General features: G+C 31.1%; 1 protein-coding gene across 1 annotated transcript in view; it reads left to right on the forward strand.

Moving 5' to 3' along the window:
* Positions 1-14,687, forward strand: part of LOC139514195 (NALCN channel auxiliary factor 2-like) — a 71,957-nt gene that overhangs the window by 46,016 nt on the left and 11,254 nt on the right. Inside the window, exon 2 of the mRNA XM_071303004.1 lies at positions 12,207-12,372. Coding sequence (XP_071159105.1) covers positions 12,207-12,372 — 166 coding nt within the window. The remainder of the gene's footprint in view (positions 1-12,206; positions 12,373-14,687) is intronic.

The raw sequence follows: 14,687 nt of genomic DNA on the forward strand, positions 1-14,687 counted from the left end.
TCAAATCGGTGACCATGAATTTCCCCTTTAACGTCAATTCAACTTGCGAAACAACAATTACAAGATGTCGCCTAGTACTTATCAACAACAAAATTAAAAATTTGTCTGATTTTTAGTTTTAAAAATTCATCCACGTATATGATTCAAATATGCTTAAACATTTCTGTATCTTATAGAAAAATTTCAATAATGATGAGCGATAAAACAGATTGCTCGAACAGGTAAGGCTAATAAACGGAATATCGAAATAAATAGTTTCCCATTTGAAACCAGAAACTGTTATAAGCCCAAGTTCGTTTTGGATTTTACATTTAGGATAATACCCCAAAAAATAAATAACAAAAATACCGAACTCCGAGGAAATTCAAAACGGAAAGTCTGTAATTAAAAGGCAAAATAAAAAGCTCAAACACATTTAACAAATAGATAACAACTGTCATATGTCTGACTTGGTACTTTTATGTAAAAATGGTGGATTAAACCTGGTTTTATAGCTAGCTAAACCTCTCGCTATGACATTCGCCTAAAATTCCATAATATGAACAAAAATGTGTGAACAAAAAAACCAGACATAACATGTAAAAATGTCAAACATAGGGATACCGTAGTCAACATTAGTCAAAATAATTGTTATGAATAATTGTCCTGAACCTCCTGCACCGTCCAACATTATGACCTATCAATTATAAATACATCAACCCGAATTCCCCAACAAACTGTAAGCGAATTTAAATGTTACGCGAATGAACACTGTGTGTTTTCAGTTTCTAGTTTCAGCTGTGTATATACACGTATTATATTGTTTCTGTTAAATGCAGACGTATTGATTGAATCAGTATAGTTATTAATTGGCCTCTACCTATTTGTTTCTGTTCTTTGCATTTAGCATGTTCTAAGTATTAATTAACACAACTCCCACTGTCCCTCCCCCTCTTCTCATCGTCATGTCGTTCAGACATTAATTGTATATAATTTACTCTATATTGACCGAATGCTATTCCTATCACGAATAACGCAAAAAATAACTGACGATGTAAATCACGTTCTGATATGAGTAAGGATTTTCAGTATTGATTCGTCTTATGGTAATCGCTCTCCTGTCACATTTCAATGAAAAGTACAATATTGAGTCTATTAGATTATTTTGAATGTGCCACACTAGTTGATTTTATCAAATACATTTTATTTATATGAAACAGTGAAACTAGATGAACAGAAAGTTGAATGAACTGGAATATAATTGAGATGCTAGGCTTGAATAGTATTGCGGTTTAATAGTAACAATTTGACGACAAAATTGAAAAAGTAAATAAGGGTTGCACAGAAAATAATTCACTATTAAATGGATTAAAAATAGAAAGCATTTGATGCGTCTTCTCACAAAATTAAGGATGGTAAAATTTTCTGTGTTTACGTAGAATTTCAAAATTAAATACCAAGATAATGCACCCGGAACCTCAATTCTACAGAAATACACTACATTTCTTCGATTCAATCAGTCTTTAATGTCAACCAGTCAAATTAGTCTAAGGTTACTTTTAGACTTTTTAACAACAAGGTCATCACCCTGAAATGATAGCTCATCACCGGTGAAAATTATATGTCGAATGTATATAACTTAGACGAAGTGTTCCTATGTGTTCTATTTGCAGTTATTTCGATATGTACACGTTGTAATAAAAAAAACAGAACTTTAATCACACATCTAAATTGCTGTTCCAGATATACTCTGTCATGGTCACATTCAAACTTCTTCGATATTGTCCCTACTTAAGGTTTAAGGTGGTACCCAACACCTTCGCTAAAATTAATTTGGCTCGTTTAATTTTCATAAAATTTTGACAAAGTATTTACTTTGACCCTTTGACAAAAATATAAAAATTTCAAAAAATTTGAACTAACCAATTTATCAGAAAAATTACACTGGTTATATAGCAGTTTGAAAAACACTAATTTTGATCATTGAGAAGCTTAAAATTGCATTCACAACTCAACGTTATTAAAACGTTTAGCTGATTTTACAGAGTTATCTCCCTGTAGTGTTAGGTACCACCTTAAGTCGCCATAACAAGTTGGCAGACCCTTACCCAATGACTAGAAACATTATTTTTTATTGAACTCGCTCTTAAATTCGTTGTTTGTTAGTACTGACTTGACTGCAGAACAGAGCAACGGGTTCCACGTGCAATATGCCTTCCCTTCTGGAGCATTGATATATTTAAATTATCACTGTACAATTCGATTTTTAATTAAACCAAAACTATGTCGCTATTGTTACGAAAACTGAGTCTCAAGATTCAAAGAACACTAAAAGCAAACGAGTTTTGAAATTTTTTTATATCTATCTGTTATTGTATCTTTTTTCATAATCGTAATATAAAATTATGAAAAAATTGGAATTACTCATGACTGTATGTCATCTGCTCATCTGTTTAATTTAACTGAATCAATTTGAACCAAACATTCCGTTACAATTGTTATCTTAAAGTAACAAATGTTCTTTCTTTATACATTTGGTCTGATTAAGAGTAGAGCATTAACATATTGGTGTCAAAATTTATAAATGGACAACACATCTTGTTTAAATAATCAAGTCAAGTGCATCGGTCAGTATAGCAAAACAAAGTGAAGATATAATATGCTGGCGCTACTAAGTCACTTTCCTGCAAGAAACAGCACTTTCTTTTGGCGTCGTTGACTGAGGAATACTGATTTCCATTAGCTTGACCTACGGGTAAATTACATTAAAAAGGTAAGCGAAATAAACGATTTTTCTGTGACAAATGAACTCAAAAGTTCTCTCATTTCAAAGATATGAAGTCTTGTAATTAGCAGACAATGTCGAGAACTAATGCGTGGGAAATGTGTATAGGTATAGTCTAATTAGAAATGAAATAATTTCACTTTGCCACGATATACAAAACTATCAAATTATTAAGTGTCCACATTCATAGCTGATTCTCTAGATAGAAAAGTATTGCATTGTCTTATCACAGAAACGCTACCGACCTTCACATGTTTGTCTCTGTCAATTTTATTTTGATCATCGTGGACTGCTTGTTGAATACATTTACATATAGTGTGGCATTTTAACAAAGTCATGGCACGATAGGCAAATCTTTATATTTCTTATAGGGCAAAACCCCTGCTAAAATATAATATACTGTAAACACAAAAACAACATCAGCCTCGCAAAGCTAATCTTACAAAATGAATACACTCGTTTTCTTAGTAGACAGATGCCCTATCAACGTCCTCTTATGAAACTTTTTACAATCTACCGTGACGTTATTTATGTATGACGTTGTTTGTTTTTAACAAAACAGACCAGGGGTTGAAGTCATAAAACTTTGCTCAGTGCTTGGAGCATGAAATCCAACATTTTGATTGGTTGATTTTCGAGTACGAGTACAAAAAACTGACTCGAAATTTTTTTATGACCGCAAGGCCAGGGGTCAGTGCTCAGAGCACAAAAAATTATGTTTGAGATATGAAATCAAGCATTTTGATTGGTTGATTTTGGAATATGAGTACAAAAAATTGACTCGAAAATTTGATAACTTCAAGGCCAGGAAGAGACGTTATCCAATATAGAAAAAAACATCCATTTATTTTACTGGTTTTCGACGACAAATACCTCTTACATTATATTATAACATGATATCCACTATTTGCAGTAGATTTATAGACAGTATACAATAACCCTTTACTTCTAATAATTGTATCATCTGTCATGCAAAAACTGAAGAAAAAAAATATTTGATTCACGATATAAACCGAAGAAGATATTATATGGAGCAGCATTTTATCTATACTATAATTTCTTTCACAAAACCATGCAACGTCGTAATTGTACAGATGTGAGACATTTATGTTGTCTTTCCCTTCGTGTTATTTCCACTCATGTCCGGTATATGTATCTAAATTCTACATTTAATGTCTTTTCCATTTCCATGGAATTGATCTGGATATTTTTATTTTGATATATGTCGTTTTTATAATTTTATTTGACATTGGACCCATTGCTCAAATCTTTGAGAACATTTGGGTTAACATGTTCAATCTGTTGTCCGCTCGATACTTTATTACTCTGGTGGTGAATGTTTTTCTATGTTAGTAACTTGACTGCTAACATACAACCACCAATACTGATTTGATACTGGCACACTGTAAAGGTTTGAAGAGGAGGTATATTTCTAGCCATTGTTTGGTCCTTGAAATTGCAAAACTAGTAGAATTATTGAAGCCGTTTTAAACATGTTATTTGTGATAATAAATCAATAGGATGATAGAAATTTTAGATATTAATAGAGATTTTTTTTGTGTATGAAACATCTTATGGCAAATCATCATTTTAGGTAAGGCCTTTTTTATTGATATCTAAAAATAGATGGAAAGATCTTAAAAAAACGAGGCATTTTTTGTTGTATTTTTTTTTTTATTATTATTAAATGCAAATCTGAAAGCTGTCATACAAGTTTTCTAGATTCAATTCATCATTATGAATATTTTTATGTCTTATAATCATGATAATCATTTGAAAATGTTATTTCTATTTGTGATGCCTTTTGATCTACAATGAGAATGAGTGGCTTTTTTTATTCGTACTCTTTTTTCAGTTTGTAAATTATATAAAAGGGTCAATATGCATAATTAATTTTAGGGAGACAGTATTGATACCATTTTCCTCAATTTGTCTGCTGATATCACAAATTTAGATATTCATTGTAGCTCGTCTTGAACTTTAGATATTTCCCCATATTATTATGTGGTTGAAATATACCATTATCATGTGGCTTCTAGAGGTGAAAAACCTCTTTGTTCATCCAATGAATTTCTGAAAAAAAATATATAAGCTCTTTGCATTCATTTAATAACTCTAGAGTTTTACACCTTTATTCCATGGCTCTCGTCTCTTCATTGCTGCATATAGATCTACATCATTTACGAACTGTGGTTGTAGTAGATTTTATAACTCCGGAGACAAGAGCCTTTGAATTAAAGGATGGTTATATTTTCAACTTATTCTATATAAAATATTACATACCTCTTTCAGTGATGATAATAAGAGAATGACAATGCAAAATGACTCAATAGTCTATATATGTGTATAGATTTAATGTGAATTTTGCTACTTTGACGAAAATTAGTTTACACAAATACTTATTTATTTCAATTTAATTGCTTTTCCTTGAAATTGTTGATAGTTAAGTTTAAGTTCATTATAGATAAGAAAACAAGGACACTGCAACCCAACGGCAAACTTTTACCAAATGAGAGTCTATGGTATGTCGATGAATGGCCTTATTTTTATAAGCCTGTCCACATGTACAAATTCTCATATCAAAGGTTAATCAAGAAAAGCGCCTCAAAAGCAAGCATGCATTTCTAAAGATTTATTCATTTTCTAGTTGGAAATAAAACCAATGTAACCAAGTTAGATGTAAGATTTATTGTCACACACCTGTTTTCCAGGAAATTTAACTTTGAAATGAAGCATTGTTTGAAAAACAGAATCCAAAATTAAATTCAAATGATCCTTAATTCCTTTACAATTCATAAATTTAGAAATGAACAATTTTAGAGAGGTATATTATAAATCATGGCAATACCGAAGTCCTGATCTGATGATTATTCGAGGACTGATAAAAAGTCCACCAACAGCGTTATAGACAAAGTTCTTCACAAAATAAAAATAACACTTTGTAAATTTTAAGCGTAGAAAATCACGACGTCGATGTTCTCTTTTAAATCTTTCCAAATTTTTCAACCCAAAGCCATTGAGTCGCACACAGTATACAAAACTTAACTTTAATGATACAAGCTCTTGAACGAAATTTTGATAACTTTTAAGGGAAATGTAATCCTGTCTATAAGTCAACATCGAATTTTAATCATGGAAAACTAAATATTCCTTTACTTCGAAAGTGAATAAGTCGTAAATACACCCGTGGTACAAAAACCATGGAAACACATTTCACATTTGCATTTTAATACGTTGAAAAAATTGCCCCTGTGCTTATTTATAAGCGCGTGTAAATTTTAACCATGTAAACGGGGTTTAAAAGAAAAATCTGCATTAAAGGTAATGTAATCATTTGATACTTTATTGTGTAAAGGCATTGATTAAACAAACAAATGCCAATCTGCATATTTCAATAGATTGTACCAGTAGGTTTCGTGAATAAAATGTTAACTATGCATGTTGGGAGGAGATCGACAGAGAAATTGTCCCTTATGCAAACTATTTAAAGGTTCCGGATGAGGAAATCATATTTTACCCAAATGCAAATATGTAGTCATTTCACGTTTGTACATAGGTTTAATCCATCAACATAAGGAAATGCCTATATCAAGTGGAGTATGACAGTTGTTTTTCATTCGTTTGCTATAATAGAGCTTTTGATTTTGCCATTTGATGAGAGACTTTCCAATTTGAATTTTCCTTAGAGTTCGTTTTTCTTTTGTTATTTTACTTTTTACAATAGTACCTAGCTGATAAAACTAATAAAAATTCTACAATGAAAGAGACTTGTGCTAAACAAATATTCAAAAACATATTTTATGCCAGACTTTGGAGTTATCCTTTTCATATTTTTTAAAATTTGAATTACAATGCAACTAATTGAAGGTATATTATTGCAATGCTGAATCAAGTGGTCTGATAAAAAGAATTAAACAATGCTGATATCTTTATTTAAGGTGCGTTTCTAATTCGATTAGGCAGCAAGGCGCAACAATAGTTTATTTACTAATACTGACATACATTAAGGAGTTCAAATCTATTTATTAGCAATTCATGTCAGAATCGTGAATTAAATGTAAATTAATAGAATTCCATATTGGTTTCTTATAACTAGAGTTACAAGAATCTGATTCCCATGGGAATCATAAAACTTAAGATAATGATAAACTCGTCACGATATTTATGCCACATAGAGTAAAAATAATATTCAGTAAAACATTGCTGATTATCACTTTGCGTGTTTTTATTCCTCGATTATGCATTTTCTTTACTTTCAGACTTATAAATGTATAAATAAGTGTATATTTTGTATAAGCCCAAATAGAAAAAAAAGAATATAAACTTGTAATCAAAGAGTTGAATGCGCAATTACCTTTAATCGGCATCTACTTTAAGAGGATAATTATAGTGGTCATCGTGAAATTTTTAAAGGGGATTCAGTTATTCAATCTTTCAATCATGGTGCTGAATATCGTCCAAGAATGTATAAGTTTTCATTACCTACTAGCTAACATCTGTTTTTTTTTCTTATTGTGGTAGTTATTTTCTATTTTGACCTTTCTCATAAATTTTATACTAATTACTCCTGTTTAGAGAGTTTGCTATCAAAACAAGTAAAACGGTTTGATATATGAATTTCAAAATTCTAAATAGTATATTTGCATAAAAACCTACTCTTTATAGATAGAAGAAGATGTGGTATGAGTCGAATATCATTAATCGATTACAAAGAGACACAACAAAGTAATACACAAAATCTGGAGGAATCGCATGACCTATAAAAATGAGCGATACTGGGTTGGTATTTAAATAGATTCATCATATATATAGAGATTAATACATGGCCTTTTCCATATCAGCCTGGGTATCATCCCGAGACCCCCATATCAGCCCGAGACGGAGTCGAGGTGCTGATATGGGTCGAGGGATGATACCCAGGCTGATATGGAAAAGGCCATGTATTAATCGCTTTATCATATACTTCCGACAATAGTTTTATGTAAGGCAAATGAATAAATGCAATAACTAAAACAGTCAAAAACTTTATAAAGAAGTTAAATTATGAATGAAATATACTATAATTGTTCAACAACAGCAGCACTACCTCCTTATATAGTAAAAGTAACATTTCCTATAGAGGCATTTTGAAACATTGAAATTTTGGACGAGTTTTATGATCATTACTACTCGGAGTCTCCATGTTTGTTGTACTATAAAATGATTCATAATTGTCATTGGCATTTTTTAGCAAGTACTAAACTACCCACAAAAGTTCCCGTAAATTTTGACGTCGTCATAAAAAATATCTGACGTCACAATGGAAAAGTAAACAACCGATACCGGAAACACCGGAAGTAACTTGCACGAGAGGCACTGATATGGGTTTTGTGCACGAGATGCACCTGATATGGGTTATCAGCCCGGGTGGGAAGATATGGCTTGTGCACTTCCGCTCATTACACATATGCAAAAGCTATCATATCAATGCTAAGTATATGATAAACACATTTATACCAGCATTATAAATATGTAAAAAAAGACGTGCGTCTGATCTCCAAAGAATCATCAGTGACGCTCAAATAAAAAAAAGTAAACTATATGATTGCCTAATAACTGAAAATCGAGTTGAATATTATGGAATGAATCCCTTATGCTGCGATATCGACACAGTCAAGTTTGATTGGTTATTTTCAAATTAATAACCTCTAATGAAATATGTAAGAAAATAAGTTGTCTTATAATCAGAATCGCGTTGAATCTTATTCAAGAAAATAAATGAAACAAAATTGTAGGCGATTAGAAGGGTTTAACTTTTTTGAGACTATACTTAAGATATTACATGATAGAACCGGTCCAGAGAGTTGGTTCATTTCTGAAAAAATATCAAAGCACCAATTTAGTAAACATGCTTTTTTTAACACAATATAGACTTTCTTACTAGTAGAAGGTTAGCTAGCTATAAAAGTAAGCTTAATCCACCAGGTTCTTCGGATGATACCTGTATTAAATCAGCAATATTACAGTTCTCCCCCATTCCTGACGTTTGTCTAACGTTTTATGGACTTCAACCTTTTTAAATTTACCTTTGGAATTGGTATTTTTATTGATAACTTCTCAACTCTCATAAAGATTTAAGATAGCATGGCTTTATCAGAAACTTTGGAATTGAAACTTAAATATTTAACAGTCTGAGGTAAAAGTATCGTTTGTATTTTGATAAGAAATTTGGTTAAAGATATGCGTTTATTACTTCATTAAATTTAAGTTTGGACAAACTTTTTCCAAAAAACGAATTAACATTTCAATTGAATACATTGTAGAATATGACACTTCTGTTCATGCTACATTTGTCACAAAATAAATATGTAAAATTTAAATCTGACGCCTATGATCTTTACATACCTGTTGTTGACAAATAAATACATTAGAAAAGAAAACCGAAGCAGCAGCACATCATCATTTTTGTGGCATTCTTTCTCTCGCCAATGTTCTGTGCTGAATAATATATTAGCTATCCTGCCATTCTTCTATTTTTTTGTATTGCAGACTTATTAAACATTTAGTAAATGCTATATCACTTAGTTTTTGTTCTGAAATGTATACGGTGTGTTAAGGGTTTCACCTGTTCTGTCTATTTACATGCATCCTGCTAAGAATACTAAAGGTTGAAATGATTGTATTTACTTGTACTCTAACCTATTAGAACTGTCGTAATCTTAAAATTATATAATACAAAAACCTGAGAATCTGCAAGTACTAAAAGGAAAATCATATGTACTTTCTTATTACTTCACAAACGGTTATCGTCTCTCGAGATGATGTTGACGTAGTGTTTAAGAAGTTAATTGCAATGATATTTAAGCCTTGTAGCATATTCGAAAGAATAGTAATGTCCTTTCGTATTGTTAATTATGTAAACAGATGAAATCTTTTATAAAACTGCAGTCAAAACTGCGAGTGTTTGTCAGTGGCATAACATAAGATACATAAAAAGGGCACTAAATAAGTCTCAAAAAAATAACCTAGTTCTCGGGGATATATTTATGTTCTCATTCGTACCTTTTCGCAACATATCCAAAACTCTCATGACACAACTGCCCGTGCTCTGTGGAACAATGCATTCCATTTTCGGGTGTATAATTTAAGGATTTTAGCTGACTGCAATGAGTCTTTATAATTAGTTTCGCCTACAAGTTTCAAGCCATGACTATTACAACACACAAACAGAACATTCTAAATAATCAAAGAAAATCTTCATTCACTTTCCAATATTTTGTTTCACCGAGAGGGTCAAAAGCAGAAAAACTACTGAAAATTGTATATCATATTAACGACTATGTAGTGCACCAAAAACCATTGTCAATAATTCTATATACTTTCAGGTAATCCGATTTTATTCTGTGCTGAATATTTCGAATTAAGCCAATTAGTGAATGCTTACATGTTTTTGTATATAAAAAAGCATTGAAAGATATCTGAATTTATTTTTTACTGCAAGACTATAATTCTAATAGATTTGAAGCGTCGGTTGATATCACCCTTGCTTAACATCTAGCTGAGCCATTATTTAAAGTCTACGGATACTGTAAAGACTGAGTCTTTATAAAAAGGTGTTAGAATTCGCCGTGTCTCCTTTTTCTTGCATAAATATAATTTACTTGCTACGCCTCGTACACATTTATGATATTTGTTTCAAATGTTAGAAATGAAATGTATTAATTAGGTTTTTTTTCAGCAAATTGAACCCACATACATGTATTGTAATGTCCTTTTACTTAATAATAGATGCAATTTTACTTATTTAATTACGTCTTTAATGTTTGCGGTAGTTTTGGTTTTTTTTTCGTTTTTCAAGGAGGGGTTTAATTTGTATGGCGTGTTCCTTTTCATTTCCTATCTGTTAATTTTCGAATGTAGTTTTTGGTCGGGTTGTTGTCTCTGGCATTTCAATTCTCAATTAATTTTTTTATTGTTCGGAGATAACACTTTTTTCATAGACAAAATAGACCGGATGTAGACTGTTAACTTAGTCCTCTCAAATCAATCACTCTGAAAAGATAGCCCATTGTAAAATGCTATCAGAATTCGTTGTTAACAAATATTATAACAACAACATTAAACAAAAATAATAACGCCTTACCATTGCCATAACTGCAGATTCTCTGTTGAAGATTTTCAAAAATGAAACAGCTCTGGAAATGGCTACGTTAAATACAGTTTAGCTTCCAGTAAGGAGTTCTCTCCTGGTAACGACAACGTTAGATCTGTAATTTGAGATCCCTTTTATCACTTTATTGCAATAATACTTTGCAAGTTAGATTCATGAAGTAAATCCGTTTTCCTCTTTCATATCATAGGTACCATCTAAAGGGTTTTTGTTTATCAAAATTATTTTTAAGGAAGAATAATTCTGTTTTACAGTACTTCTCGATTTTTTTTATACTATCGTCCATCTGTAGACACAAAGTGATTTTTTTTGATTTTTTTTTATTTCATTGACAGATCATTATTACATTTCAACTCAATGCTTTGTTTTTCTGAATTAAAGATAGAAATAAGAGTTTAAATACTTGAAATTGCATATTAAGGATTTAATCCTAATGAAATTTGTTATAGGAAAATAATTGAAAGTCTTAATTCATTTGATACACAAAATTAGAGAATTTTAACATTATTAGAATCTAGTAACACGAACAACACCAAATACATGACGGCAGTATAGCTTTGTCATTGTTCACATTTATTTCAACTACATTTTACAAAAGTATTGAATGTTTAAAGTTGTTTAATCACACTATCTGTGACGGACTATTTTTTTAATTTAAGCGACAGAAACAGCTGCGCAAATTTTCTTCAAGGCAATTTATATACATTTTTAATTAGAGTTAATTTAAATTTCGTGTTGTATCAATCAAAGTTTTACATTAAGAAAGTTTCTTTTAAGTGTATGCATTTCAAAAACTCGTGTATTACGATATTTCTCCACTCTCGACAGTTAAATTTTAGTTATTTAAATAGCTCGGCAAGCCTCGCGCTTTAAATAATAAAATTTAACTGTCTCGAGTGGAGAAATATCGTAATACACTTGTTGCAGTGTAGGAATCTATATGTTTCTGTTGCTTGATTAAAATTGAAAAAAAGAGAAATAATGCACATGGTCAATATCAAATATTTGGTATTAAAAAGTCTGTGGGATAATAATAGTTTCCCACATACATCATTAAAAACGGCCTCTTTTGGTTGTGAAAAGCAAGTCTATAGTAGCTATTATTAAAAATTCAACTTGTAAATGGTTGATAATATATTTATATATTGGTATAAATGTTTGAAAAGACGATTTTATCTTTATTGTGCCTACGTGTTGGTATAGTTATTCTGTTTTCGTTATATATTGTAGGAATTGTTGTAATCCATACCATTCCAAGAACCAAATTTATATATTTTACTTCTTCTTTTGCAGCATTCTTATAAAAAATGGACGTGTTCTAGACAGTTTTCATTATTCCATGGTGATATAGAAATTCCTCCCTGTAACGATATATGTGAAAATGTTCAAAACAGGTGTCCATTCTTTCGTCCAAGTATCAATACAGTTCATGCCGGTGAACCATCATTTTTATGCAAATGTAAGTACAATTATGTAGTTATATATTTATTTTCCGTAGTTCATCATTTTTTGATTTATCAATGACAATGATAAAATGTGTTAGGACTTTTGACTTGTGAAAATAACTTGCATTGTTGCCTTTGTTTTTAAAATAATCAATGTGTGGATAACTCTAAACGGTAAGTCGCAAATCAAACGGCAAAACAAACGCACATCAAACGCATGGACAACTACAGTCAAATTCATGATTTGGTACATGCATTTCCCAATGTAGAAAATGGTGGCCAAATCTGGCCCTATAGCTAGCACAACCTCTACTTGTATGAAAGAGGGACGAAAGATATCAAAGGGACAGTCAAACTCATAGATTGGAAATAATCTGACAACACCATGGCTAAAAAAGATAAAGACAAACAGACAAATAATAGTACACAAGACGCAACATAGAAAACTAAAGACTAATCAACACGAACCCCATCTAAAACGAGGGTGATTTCAGGTGCTCCGGAAGGGTTATGAGATCCTGCACCACGTGTGGCACCCGTCGTGTTGCCTATGTTTTTACAAATCTGGTAAGTAGTCTAATTTGGTAGGTCACATTCCTGAAAAGAAAGGGCCATTGTAATTTCGACATAAGGAACACATTCGATATCATCTGTGAAACGGTTATTCTATAACGGTCAAACAACTTGTTTTGGCGTTCTTAAATTTATGAAGGAATGATTTCAACTTCACTATTTGGAACGCTTGGTTTAATATCTTCCTTGTGAGCAGCAAACCCTATCTAGGAAATGCAATTATGACTTTCGCATAAAATTCCATTATACGGGCCACGATGTGTGAAATACATAATAGGTAAAATTGTCAAAAATAGAAGTATTACAGTCATCATTGTGATAGGTATCTTAATCACAGTAAAAACAAACGAGTTCTACACTAGATATACCAATAAGAGCAATGAAGGTTTAAAACATATAAGAGTAGTTGCAATATACCTTGACAAAATAGTGACAATATTAAGACATCGTATTTTTAAGACTACCATTTTATTTAAAGTGTTATTTTTAAAACGTACCTTAAAGCATTATATGTTATTCCCCTGATGAAAATAAACGCTCTTTGATATACAAGACTTACAACAAAAGATTTAAAAAATATTTAAGGGGAACTAGTTGCTTATGAATTGAAAATAGATATTAATTTCAATCTTTTATGGCTAATCAAACTGTTTAATTCCAGAACAATTCTATATAAAGAAATTTTCTACATCAGAAACCGTTTTATATTTGTTTTATTTGTTTTTAAATTCGATTCTTATTTTATTTTCTTTGGTCATAAATATTACTAAGTACATAGTTCGACCTTTGGTAGTTTGCACGTAAAACTCCTGTGGATCGTATTATACAACTAGAAGAACTAGTTTGAATATATACCATATACGTATATTTTGTTACATATTTTTTGACTATTTATCGATGTGATGAGTTAAACCTTTTTCCACCTTTTTATAGTTTTTTTCTTATGTAGTACTATAAAACCAATGATCTAGATTAGGTGAGGGTTGCTGACTTCAAACATGTTTAACCCCGCCATATACTTCATGCGCCTGTCCCAAGTTAGGAACGTGTAATACAGTGGTTATTGCTGTACATCATATTTGTTTTCGTTTATTGTTTTGTATAGTGTGTTCTTGTATCGTGCTGAAGCAACACTGCCCAAGGTAAGGGGGTTGGTGCTTTCAACACATGCCTGTTTGTAGTCAGGAGCCTAATGTTTAGTGATGTCTTTGGTTCATGTCTATCATATTAAATTTCCGTAATTTGTTTAGTAATAAATTCAGCTGGTTTTTTTTTAATCGAATTATTTCATACGTTTTATGTCAGGACCTTTTATAGAAAACTATACAATATGGGTTTTCTCTGAAGGCTGTACAAATGCCTATAATTGCTAACGTCCACCTCATCTAAACTGCGGTAGATAGTCGTCTAACAGACAATCATAACTTATCTCGCTGGTTTTTTTTTAAATAGAAGAAAATCCTAGTTCCAATATTCCATATATATCAATCAATTCCAAATTCAAGTTTTAATATTCAATGTGCACTTGGAAATTCGACATTTGAGATATGTGATAAGATTTTGTTTTCACTTTTTGTGCACGTGCATTTTAACGAGAATAGTATCAGATGTAAAAGATTTACTTGTAAATGTTCTTCGTTAAATTTATATACATTTTATTCATTTTCTAGTTTTTCTTCAGTCGTTACTATTTTATTCGTAACGTTCTCGTTTTTATATCTAGTCATTCACATAAACCTTTGTTGTAGCTATGGTA

The sequence above is a fragment of the Mytilus edulis genome, chromosome 3 (assembly GCF_963676685.1).
Source record: "Mytilus edulis chromosome 3, xbMytEdul2.2, whole genome shotgun sequence".
NCBI classification, from domain to species: domain Eukaryota; kingdom Metazoa; phylum Mollusca; class Bivalvia; order Mytilida; family Mytilidae; genus Mytilus; species Mytilus edulis.